At 51.5% G+C, this 12,882-nt stretch overlaps 1 protein-coding gene across 1 annotated transcript in view; it reads left to right on the top strand.

The window, feature by feature from the left end:
* The window catches only part of LOC140387006 (tRNA uridine(34) hydroxylase-like), a 38,996-nt gene that overhangs the window by 7,632 nt on the left and 18,482 nt on the right, over positions 1-12,882 (top strand). The window contains exon 3 of the mRNA XM_072469981.1: positions 4,155-4,263. Coding sequence (XP_072326082.1) covers positions 4,155-4,263 — 109 coding nt within the window. The remainder of the gene's footprint in view (positions 1-4,154; positions 4,264-12,882) is intronic.

Here is a 12,882-nt window from a genome sequence, read left to right as displayed (position 1 = left end):
AGCCGAGTCTGTCCAACCTTTCCTCATAAGACAACACACCCTTTCCAAGTCTCACAAACCTTCTCTGAACTGGAGCATTTAAATCTTTCCTAAAACAAGGAGACCGATACTGTCCACAGTACTCCAAATGTGGCCTCACCAATGCCCTGTACAACTGAAGCATGGGGCAGCACAGTGGTTAGCACTGTTGCTTCACAGCTCCAGGGTCCCAGGTTCGATTCCCCGCTGGGTCACTGTCTGTGCGGAGTCTGTGAGGGAGATTAATAATAGAATCATAGAATTTACAGTGCGTTATTATTATTTAGTGCATTATTATTATTATATTAAAAATCTTTATTGTCACAAGTAGTCTTACATTAACACTGCAATGAAGTTACTGTGAAAATCCCCTAGTCGCCACATTCCGGCGCCTGTTCGGGTACACAGAGGGAGAGTTCAGAATGTCCAATTCACCTAACAGCACGTCTTTCGGGACTTGTGGGAGGAAACCGGAGCACCCGGAGGAAACCCGCGCAGACACGGGGAGAACGTGCAGACTCCGCACAGACAGCTCTTAACATTTCCCTCCTTGTTAATCTTTTTCTCACCCTTTGCTCTTCCTTATACTCTTTTTTTCCAAAAATAGTTTTGTTCAAGGCTTTTCAACAAAAATTAAAAATATACAAAATATCAAAAGAACAACAAAAGAGCACCGGAAGACCATCACATCGACTCAACAAACCCCCACCCTCTAACGCCCCCTCGCCCCGACACCAGCCCCCCCACGTCCCACCTTCCCTATCTTAAACCCCCCCCCTCCCCGAAAGCCACTTGCAGCCCCCTCGATCCTCCATGAAGAAATCAAGGAACGGTTTCCACCTCCGGGTAAACCCTTCTACAGATCCCGCAGAGCGGACCTCATCTTCTCCAACCGCAGGAATACTGCTCACCCACACCCCTCGGCGGCTCCGAGTCCCCCCCCCCTCGGCGTCGAGCCTGCACCAATGCTCCGTCTGTTGGGGGGGTTAGATACAGAATAAGCTCCGTCTACACTGACCCCATCAAACACTCCCAGAACAGGTACAGCACGGGGTTAGATACAGAGTAAAGCTCCCTCTACACTGTCCCCATCAAACACTCCCAGGACAGGTACAGCACGGGGTTAGATACAGAGTAAAGCTCCCTCTACACTGTCCCCATCAAACACTCCCAGGACAGGTACAGCACGGGGTTAGATACAGAGTAAAGCTCCCTCTACACTGTCCCCATGAAACACTCCCAGGACAGGTACAGCACGGGGTTAGACACAGAGAAAAGCTCCCTCTACACTGTCCTCATCAAACACTCCCAGGGCAGGTACAGCACGGGGTTAGATACAGAGTAAAGCTCCCTCTACACTGTCCCCATCAAACACTCCCAGGACAGGTACAGCACGGGGTTAGATACAGAGTAAAGCTCCCTCTACACTGTCCCCATCAAACATTCCCAGGACAGGTACAGCACGGGTTAGATACAGAGTAAAGCTCCCTCTACACTGTCCTCATCAAACACTCCCAGGACAGGTACAGCACGGGGTTAGATACAGAGTAAAGCTCCCTCCACACTGTCCCCATCAAACACTCCCAGGGTAGGTACAGCACGGGGTTAGATACAGAATAAAGCTCCCTCGACACTGTCCCCATCAAACACTCCCAGGACAGGTACAGCACGGGGTTAGATACAGAGTGAAGCTCCCTCTACATTGACCCCATCAAACACTCCCAGGACAGGGACAGCACGGGGTTAGATACAGAGTAAAGCTCCCTCTACACTGTCCCCATCAAACTCTCCCAGGACAGGTACAGCACGGGGTTAGATACAGAGTAAAGCTCCCTCTGCACTGTCCCCATCAAACACTCCCAGGACAGGTACAGCACTGGGTTCGATACAGAGTAAAGCTCCCTCTACACTGTCCCCATCAAACACTCCCAGGGTAGGTACAGCACGGGGTTAGATACAGAACAAAGCTCCCTCGACACTGTCCCCATCAAACACTCCCAGGACAGGTACAGCACGGGGTTAGATACAGAGTGAAGCTCCCTCTACATTGACCCCATCAAACACTCCCAGGACAGGGACAGCACGGGGTTAGATACAGAGTAAAGCTTCCTCTACACTGTCCCCATCAAACTCTCCCAGGACAGGTACAGCACGGGGTTAGATACAGAGTAAAGCTCCCTCTACACTGTCCCCACCAAACACTCCCAGGACAGGTACAGCACGGGGTTAGATACAGAGTAAAGCTCCCTCTACACTGTCCCCATCAAACACTCCCAGGACAGGTACAGCACGGGGTTAGATACAGAGTAAAGCTCCCTCTACACTGTCCCCATCAAACATTCCCAGGACAGGTACAGCACGGGTTAGATACAGAGTAAAGCTCCCTCTACACTGTCCTCATCAAACACTCCCAGGACAGGTACAGCACGGGGTTAGATACAGAGTAAAGCTCCCTCCACACTGTCCCCTTCAAACACTCCCAGGGTAGGTACAGCACGGGGTTAGATACAGAATAAAGCTCCCTCGACACTGTCCCCATCAAACACTCCCAGGACAGGTACAGCACGGGGTTAGATACAGAGTGAAGCTCCCTCTACATTGACCCCATCAAACACTCCCAGGACAGGGACAGCACGGGGTTAGATACAGAGTAAAGCTCCCTCTACACTGTCCCCATCAAACTCTCCCAGGACAGGTACAGCACGGGGTTAGATACAGAGTAAAGCTCCCTCTGCACTGTCCCCATCAAACACTCCCAGGACAGGTACAGCACGGGGTTCGATACAGAGTAAAGCTCCCTCTACACTGTCCCCATCAAACACTCCCAGGACAGGTACAGCACGGGGTTAGATACAGAGTAAAGCTCCCTCTACACTGTCCCCATCAAACACTCCCAGGACAGGTACAGCACGGGGTTAGATACAGAGTAAAGCTCCCTCTACACTGTCCCCATCAAACACTCCCAGGACAGGTACAGCACGGGGTTAGACACAGAGAAAAGCTCCCTCTACACTGTCCTCATCAAACACTCCCAGGACAGGTACAGCACGGGGTTAGATACAGAGTAAAGCTCCCTCTACACTGTCCCCATCAAACACTCCCAGGACAGGTACAGCACGGGGTTAGATACAGAGTAAAGCTCCCTCTACACTGTCCCCATCAAACATTCCCAGGACATGTACAGCACGGGTTAGATACAGAGTAAAGCTCCCTCTACACTGTCCTCATCAAACACTCCCAGGACAGGTACAGCACGGGGTTAGATACAGAGTAAAGCTCCCTCCACACTGTCCCCATCAAACACTCCCAGGGTAGGTACAGCACGGGGTTAGATACAGAATAAAGCTCCCTCGACACTGTCCCCATCAACACTCCCAGGACAGGTACAGCACGGGGTTAGATACAGAGTGAAGCTCCCTCTACATTGACCCCATCAAACACTCCCAGGACAGGTACAGCACTGGGTTAGATACAGAGTAAAGCTCCCTCTACACTGTCCCCATCAAACTCTCCCAGGACAGGTACAGCACGGGGTTAGATACAGAGTAAAGCTCCCTCTGCACTGTCCCCATCAAACACTCCCAGGACAGGTACAGCACGGGGTTCGATACAGAGTAAAGCTCCCTCTACACTGTCCCCATTAAACACTCCCAGGGTAGGTACAGCACGGGGTTAGATACAGAACAAAGCTCCCTCGACACTGTCCCCATCAAACACTCCCAGGACAGGTACAGTATGGGATTAGATACAGAGTGAAGCTCCCTCTACACAGTCCCCATCAAACACTCCCAGGACAGGGACAGCACGGGGTTAGATACAGAGTAAAGCTCCCTCTACACTGTCCCCATCAAACTCTCCCAGGACAGGTACAGCACGGGGTTAGATACAGAGTAAAGCTCCCTCTACACTGTCCCCATCAAACTCTCCCAGGACAGGTACAACACGGGGTTAGATACAGAGTAAAGCTCCCCCTACACTGTCCCCATCAAACTCTACCAGGACAGGTACAGCACGGGGTTAGATACAGAGTAAAGCTCCCCCTACACTGTCCCCATCAAACTCTCCCAGGACAAGTATAACACAAATGAACTGGTCATAAAACTCCATTTCCTATGAATGTTTTCCTGTTCTCCCAGGATGTTCGGAGTCCGGCGGAATACCAGGTCAGCCACTTACAGGGAGCCATTCGCGTTGACCCAGAAACCACCAACATGGGCGAGTTGGTGAAGACTCTGGGTCTGGAAGGTAGGGGCAGTCTAACTCCCATCCGCGGGTTTATCACTGCTGTTTGGACCCAGCCCCAGCCCGGGAGACTATGTCTACAACTAATGGAATAAATGGGGGGTAACAGAAAGCCTGACTCTGAACGTGAAGTGCTGAATTCTGAATGAGACTGTAAGGGGTAACCTCTAGCCCACTCTGCTGTCTCAAAACGTGCTTCTTAAAACTGGATCTCACAAACTCTTGACCATTCCTCCATTATTTAACATGGGCCTTTGTTGCTCCTGCTTTCTTCTCTTTTCTGTCTCCTTGCCATGGTCTTTAATTTGGTTTTCAGGTGAATAATTTGCCATCTCAGATTTTCATGGGGCAGACAGCTTCTGCCTCGCTGATAGTTGCTTTCTCACAAAGAAACTCCGTGTCAGCCGGAGCTGGTCTAACTGGTGGTTAGCTGGCTGACAATTTATTACAGAAAGCAGCGGGTGGGGGGGTGGGGGGGGCGGGGTGGGGAGGAGAGAGGGGGGGGGGTGCTGTGATATAATTGAACAGATCAACAATGAGAGGGAGGAGGTGTTAGCCAGCTTAAAAGTGGATAAATCCCCAGGCTCAGATGGGATGTATCCTCGGCTCCTGTGTGATGCAAGAGAGGCAGGGGGCACTGACGCAAATGTTCAAATCCTCTCTGGCCATAAGAGAGGTGCATGAGGACTGGGGTAGCTAATGTGGTACCATAACATAAATAAATAAATAATCTTTATTGTCACAAGGACGCTTACATTAACACTGCAATGAAGTTACTGTGAAAAGCCCCTAGTCGCCACATTCCGTGCCTGTTCGGGTACACTGAGGGAGAATTCAGAATTCTCAGCTGGTACGGGAATTGAACCCGCGCTGCTGGCCTTGTTCTGCACCACAAACCAGCTGTCTAGCCCACTGAGCTAAACCATCATTCAAGAAGGTAAGTAGGGAAAAAAACAGGTAACGACAGGCCAGTCAGTCTAACATCAGGGAGAGGGAAATATATGGAAAAGAATCTCGGGGACAGAATTAATCTCCGCTTGACATTTAAGGGGCGCTTTGACAAACACATGGATGGGATGGGAACCGAGGGATACGGACCCCGGAAGTGTGGAAGGTTTTAGGGTAGACGGGCAGCATGGTCGGCACAGTCTTGGAGGGCCGAAGGGCCAGTTCCTGTGCTTTATTGTTCTTTGTTTTACCCTCCTAAACGGCCAACCACCCACACAGTTCAAGGGCAATTAGGGCTGAGCAACAACTGATGGCTTTGCCAGTAATGCCCGAGCCGATCTGGAAAACATCAGGTCCGTTGTTGCCGACAGGAATCAATAAAGCAATGATTTTTCCATTGAAACTCTCAGGTTTTTAAAAGTGTTCAAGGTCACCCACTCCCCTTATTTTCCCTCTTTCCCCCCCCTCTTCATTCTCTCCCCCTCCCTTAATCCCCTCCCTCTTCCCTCATTCTCTTGCCCGCCTCAATCCCCTCCTCCCCTCATTCTCTCCGTCAATCCCCTTCCTCTCCCTTCATTCTCTCTCCCTCCTCAAACCGCTCCCTCCCCTCATTCTCGCCCCCTCAATGCCCCTCCTCCCCTCATTCTCACCCCTCCCCCTCCCACAATCCCCTCCCTTTCCTCCTCAGTCCCTCTCTCCTGAACTCCTCTGCACCCTGTCTTCCGCCTCCCTCCCCCTCCCTTATCCTCCCCCCTCCTTCCCGCTCTCCCTTTCCCATACTTGTCCCTCTGACCCACTCTCCTTGCAAGTCTCCCAAGCTCACTCCCTCCTGCTTTTCTCCAACCCTTCCGTCAGCTTTCCCCCATTTGCCCTCGTCCCTCCCTCTCTTTTGGTTCACAGGGTAGGAGATTGAAACAGAAACTAAATGGTGTTGAGGAGCAATGGGATGTGCTTTTGGAGAGGTGTTGAGGAGATAATGGGATTGGGGGAATTCAGGGCACCAAAGGTTAAGGAAGTCTTAACAATGCACTTAGAAAAGCATAACCTTAAAGCTGCAAGCTGACCTGAGGGCCTGTATCAAAGGTGAATTCTAGCAGCAGAGGGAACAACTGTGAAAAGACCTCATCAAGGCCACTGAAGGGACTTCCGGTTGCGGTGATGCCTAGCTAGCCGCACGCTTCAGCGGCTCCAGCTCCGACGGACCTTCGGGCTCTTTTAAGAGCCCCAACGGGGAATTCTTCGACGACGCAACCCGGTGTGGGGTGTGTGAGAAGGGTGTCCCCCCCCAAACGAAGGAGGAAAAAACCGGCGGCGGCGGCTGCAGCGCGAGGAATCGTCGACCAAAGGGTCAGAAAGAGAGAAGTACAAGATGGCGGCGGAGAAAGCGCAGGCGACGTGGGGGCCTGAGCAGGATGAAATTGTGAGACGGTGCGTGGAGCTGCTGAAGAGGGAGGTGCTGACCCCGTTGCTACAGGCAACTGAGGGGCTCAAGGAGACATTAAAGACCCAGGAGACAGAGCTCCGCGTGGTGGAGCAGAAGGTGACAGATATTGAGGACGAGATCCTGGGCCTGGCGGTTAAGACACAGACGCACGAGGCACTTCATAAAAAGTGTACTGAAAGGATCGAAGCCCTAGAAAATGGAGCGCGAAGGAAGAACCTTCGGATACTGGGTCTCCCTGAGGGTGTGGAAGGAGTGGACTGTGGAGAGTACGCAAGTACGATGCTGAGCTCACTGATGGGTGCTGAGGCCCCTACGGGCCCCTTGGAGGTGGAGTGGGCAAATCGGATTCCGGCGAGAAGACCAAAAGCGGGAGAACCACCCAGGGCGATAATCGTGCGATTTTACCGCCTTAAGGATAGAGAAGAGGTCCTGAGATGGGCTAAAACGGTGCGGAGTAGCAGATGGGAGAATGCAGTGGTACGGGTATACCAGGATTGAAGTGCGGAGGTGGCGAGAAGGAGGGCGAGCTTCAACCGAGCCAAAGAGGTGTTGCATAAAAGGAAGGTGAAGTTCGGGATGCTGCAGCCGGCAAGACTATGGGTCACATATCAGGAGAGACACCATTATTTCGAGACGGCGGAGGAAGCATGGACCTTCATCAAAGAAGAGAAATTGGATCGGAACTGAGGGACTGATGCTGCAGGAAATGTTATTGTTAATGTTATGGTTGAAGTTAATTGAGAAGTAAATTGGGAAGGGGGGAGACATTGGGGAAATGTGGGCGCCGGTGAGGGGGGAAAGACGGGACATAGATGGAGAATGGGGAAGGGGAGGGGGAGGGGAAAGGGAGCTGCGCCATAAGAGGCGGGTCAGGTAAAGGGATGTTCCCGTGCCAGAAAGAATAAGGTGGGAAGACAGGCGCAAGGCGGATGGGAGTTCCCCACACGGGGGGGTTGAGGAGTGAGCAGGAGTAGCCGGGGTCAGTTGAAGTCAGCTGACTTACGGAAGTAATATGGGGGGAGCAATCATGCTAGAAAGAGATCTAGCGGGGAGGGGAAGGGGGGGGGGGGGGACAACTGGGTTGCTGCTGCGGAAATCCAAAAGGAAATGGCTAAAGAGTGGGTGGGCGGGGATGGTGTGCGACGCTGGGGGAGCGAGCGGGAGCGCGGAGGCGGGATATGGGACTGGCCTCGAGAAGGTAATGGCGAGTCGACACGGGAGGGGGGCAGGTAGCCCCCTAGTGAGGCTGATCACGTGGAACGTGAGAGGCCTGAACGGACCGATAAAAAGGGCCCGAGTGCTCGCGCATTTGAAAGGGCAGACGTGGTTATGCTCCAAGAGACGCACCTAAAGGTGGCGGACCAAGTTAGGCTAAGGAAAGGATGGGTGGGACAGGTGTTCCACTCAGGACTGGACGCAAAGAATAGAGGGGTGGCCATTTTGGTGGGGAAACGGGTAGCATTTGAAGCAAAGAACATCGTAGCAGATAGCGGAGGTAGATATGTAATGGTGAGTGGCAGGCTGGAGGGAATGGAGGTCGTGTTGGTTAATGTGTATGCCCCAAACTGGGATGATGCGGGATTTATGAGACGGATGCTGGGGCGTATACCGGACCTGGAGGTAGGAAACTTAATTTTAGGAGGGGACTTTAATACGGTGCTGGACCCGGGGCTAGATAGATCCAGCTCGAGGACCGGAAGAAGGCCGTCAGCGGCCAAGGTACTTAAGGGGTTTATGGACCAAATGGGGGGAGTGGATCCATGGCGATTTCTTAGACTTAGGGCTAGGGAGTTTTCCTTCTTCTCCCATGTCCATAAAGTGTACTCCCGGATAGATTTTTTTGTTTTGGGAAGGTCGTTGATCTCTAGGGTGGAAGAAGCTGAGTACTCAGCCATAGCGGTTTCGGATCATACCCCACATTGGGTGGACCTGGAATTAGGAGAGGAAAGGGGCAGAGAACACTCTGGCGATTAGATGTGGGACTGATGGCGGATGAGGGAGTGTGTGCAAGAGTGTGGGGGTGTATTGAGAGATACCTGGAGGTCAATGACGACGGCGAGGTCCCTGTGGGAGTGGTATGGGAAGCACTAAAAGCGGTGGTCAGAGGAGAGCTGATCTCCATTGGGGCCCACAAAAGGAAAACAGAGGCCAAGGAAAGGGAAAGATTACTGGGGGAGATTTTAAGGGTGGATAGGGAATTTGCAGAGACCCCGGAGGAGGAATTGTACAGGGAGAGGAGACGACTCCAGACGGAATTTGACCTTCTGACCACCAGAAAGGCGGAGGTACTGTGGAGGAAGGCACAGGGGAGGAGGTATGAATATGGGGAAAAGGCTAGTCGCCTGTTGGCTCATCAATTGCGAAAGAGGGCAGCAGCGAGGGAGATAGGAGGAATTAGAGACGAAAGGGGAGACACGGTGCGAAGGGCAGGAAAGATAAATGAGGTGTTCAAGACCTTCTATGAGGAACTGTATAGGTCTCAACCCCCAGAGGGAGAGGAGGGGATGAGGCAGTTCCTGGACCAATTGAGGTTCCCGAAAGTGGAGGAGCGGGGGGTGGTAGGCCTGGGGGCACCGATTGGGGTGGACGAGGTTATTAAGGGACTGGGAAGCATGCAAGCAGGGAAGGCCCCAGGACCAGACGGGTTCCCGGTGGAGTATTACAGAAAATATGTGGACTTGTTGGCCCCGTTGATGGTGAGGACGTTCAATGAGGCCAGGAAAGGGGGGACTCTACCCCCGACGATGTCGGTGGCGACGATATCGTTAATTTTGAAGAGGGATAAAGATCCGTTGCAGTGCAGGTCCTATCGACCCATTTCATTATTGAACGTGGACGCCAAATTGTTGGCAAAGGTACTGGCATCGAGGATAGAGGACTGTGTCCCGGGGGTGGTGCACGAAGACCAGACAGGGTTCGTAAAAGGGAGACAACTGAATGTTAACGTGCGACGACTATTAGGGGTGATAATGATGCCCCCAGTGGAGGGGGAAGCAGAGATAGTGGCGGCAATGGACGCAGAGAAGGCATTTGATAGGGTGGAGTGGGAGTATTTATGGGAAGTGTTAAGGAGGTTTGGGTTTGGGAATGGGTTTATTAGCTGGGTTAGACTTCTTTATGGGGCTCCAACGGCAAGCGTAGTTACAGGTCGACATAGATCGGAGTATTTCGATTATATAGGGGAACAAGACAGGGATGCCCGCTGTCTCCATTGTTGTTTGCGTTGGCAATCGAACCTCTGGCCATGGCGTTGAGATACTCCAGGAAATGGAGAGGGGTGATTAGAGGGGGAGAAGAACACCGAGTCTCGTTATACGCGGATGACCTATTGTTATACGTGTCGGACCCAGCGGGGGGGATGATAGAGGTTATGCGAATTTTGAGGGGGTTCGGGGATTTCTCGGGGTATAGGCTAAACATGGGGAAGAGTGAATCATTTGTGATACATCCAGGGGACCAGAGTAGAGAGATAGAAGGCTTGCCTCTAAGGAAAGTGGAAAGAAACTTCCGATACCTGGGGATTCAGATCGCTAGGAGCTGGGGAACCTTGCACAGACTTAATCTGACACGGTTGGTAGAACAAATGGAGGAGGACTTCAAGGGGTGGGACATGCAGCCTCTATCGCTGGCGGGCAGGGTGCAAGCAATTAAGATGATGGTCCTCCCGAGGTTCTTATTTGTATTTCAATGTCTCCCTATACTAATCACCAAGACCTTTTTTAATAAAATAGACAGGAGCATCACGAGCTTCGTGTGGGCAGGGAAAGTTCCGAGAGTAAGGAGGGGGTTCCTTCAGCGTAGTAGGGACAGAGGAGGATTGGCACTACCGAACTTGGGCGATTACTATTGGGCCGCCAATGTGGCAATGATACGTAAATGGATGATGGAGGGTGAGGGAGCGGCGTGGAAAAGACTGGAGAGAAAGTCCTGTAAAGGGACGAGTTTAGAGGCGCTGGTGACGGCGCCGCTACCGATCTCGCCTAAAAAGTTTACCACAAACCCGGTAGTGGCGGCAACATTGAATATCTGGGGACAGTGGAGGCGACAGAGAGGGGTGCGGGGAGCCCTGGTGGGGTCCCCAATCAGGAACAACCATAGGTTCGCCCCAGGAAGAATGGATGGAGGATTTCAGAGCTGGTACCAGTTGGGAATTAGGAGGGTGGGAGATTTATTTATAGATGGGACTTTTGCGAGCTTGGGAGCATTGGAGGAAAAGTATAAGTTGCCCCGGGGAAATTTCTTGAGATATATACAGGTGAGGGCGTTTACTAGACAACAGGTGAGGGAATTTCCGTTGCTCCCGACACAGGGGATACAGGACAGGGTGCTTTCAGGGGTGTGGGTTGGAGAGGGCAATGTGTCAGAGATTTACCGAGAGATGAGGGAAGAGGGGGAGGAGTCGGTGGGCGAACTAAAAGGAAAGTGGGAAGAAGAACTAGGGGAGGAGATAGAGGAGGGTATGTGGGCTGATGCCCTAAGCAGGGTAAATTCCTCTTCCTCATGCGCCAGGCTTAGCCTGATTCAATTTAAGGTGCTACATAGAGCACACATAACGGGAGCAAGATTGAGCAGGTTCTTTAGAGTGGAGGACAAGTGTGGGAGGTGTGGCGGGAGCCCGGCAAACCACGCACATATGTTTTGGGCGTGTCCGGCACTGGAAGGGTATTGGAAGGGAGTGACGGGAGTGATTTCGCGGGTTGTGAAGGCCTGGGTCAAACCAGGCTGGGGGTTAGCTCTATTTGGAGTTGCGGAAGAGCCGGGAGTGCAGGAGGCGAAAGAGGCCGACGTTGTAGCCTTTGCGTCCCTAGTAGCCCGGCGCAGGATCCTACTCATGTGGAAGGAGGCGAAACCCCCCGGACTGGAGGCCTGGGTAAACGATATGGCGGGGTTCATTAAACTGGAGCAGATAAAGTTTGCCCTGAGAGGATCGGCTCAAGGGTTCACCAGGCGGTGGCAGCCATTTCTCGACTACCTAGGGGAACGTTAGAGGGAAGACAGATGACCAGCAGCAGCAACCCTGGGGGGAGGGGGGGGGGGGTTAGTTTAGTTTAGGTCAAAGATAAAGGGGTTTTGTTACTTGTGTATTGTTAACAATTTCTGTATTATTGTTGCGTTTGCTTTGCAAGAGGGGAAAAATTGTTGTTTGGGGAAAAAATTTCAATAAAACATATTTAAAAAAAAAAAGAAAAGCATAACCTGATTAGAACAGGGCAATCTGGCATTACTAAAGCAAAATGTTCTTATATTCTTATTAAATCCTATTTGACAAATTTGTTAGTTTTTGAGGATGTAAGTAGTAGGGTAGATAAAGAAGAGCCAGTGGATGTACCTGGATTTGCAAAATGCATTTGACAAGGTACCACACAAAAGGTTAACAGACAAGATAAGGACTCGGGGAGATGGGGGTAATATATTAGCACGAATAGAGGATTGGTTAATGGATAGAAAACAGAGAGTGGGCGTTAATGTTTTTGTCCCTAAGTTGCCGGGCAGTGAATAGTGGGAAACTGCAAGGATCATTGCTGGGGCCTCAGCTACTTACAATCTTCATTCATGCGGGGGGTGCTGGTGGGTGAGTAATTCAGTAAACACTTACCTGGTCCTGTTTCTGTTCCTCTTTGCTGTTGTATTTTTAAAAAAAATTATTTTTTAAGGCGGGAACAGGAAGTTCGACCCGCGGACTTCTGGGAAGTCCCTCACCAATAAATTCTGGTGGAGAGGAAACCCGAGACACTACACGTGTAGTGTCTCCCACCCGCCCTCCTCCTCTAACCTAATAATAAAACCCATTGGTGTGAGGTAAGTACCATATTGTATTATTATTATTATTATTTATTTTTTAAAATTTAGTTGTTAGCCAGATCTTGGTTGAAAGTTAGAGGGATGGCAGGGAAGGGAGTGCAATGTTCCTCCTGCAGGATGTTTGAGGTGAGGGATGCCGTTAGTGTCCCTGCTGATTTTACCTGCAGGAAGTGCTGCCATCTCCAGCTCTTCCAAGACCGAGTTAGGGAACTGGAGCTGGAGTTGGAAGAACTTCGGATCATTCGGGAGGCAGAGGGGGTCATAGATAGCAGCTTCAGGAAATTAGTTACACCAAAGATTGGAGATAGATGGGTAACTGTAAGAGGGACTGGGAAGAAGCAGTCAGTGCAGGGATCCCCTGCGGTCGTTCCCCTGAGAAACAAGTATACCGCTTTGGATACTTGTGGGGGGGGGGACTTACCAGGGGT

The sequence above is a fragment of the Scyliorhinus torazame genome, chromosome 12 (assembly GCF_047496885.1).
Source record: "Scyliorhinus torazame isolate Kashiwa2021f chromosome 12, sScyTor2.1, whole genome shotgun sequence".
NCBI lineage: Eukaryota > Metazoa > Chordata > Chondrichthyes > Carcharhiniformes > Scyliorhinidae > Scyliorhinus > Scyliorhinus torazame.
Note: the sequence above shows the minus strand (reverse complement) of the source record. Positions and strands in the feature narration are given on the sequence as shown.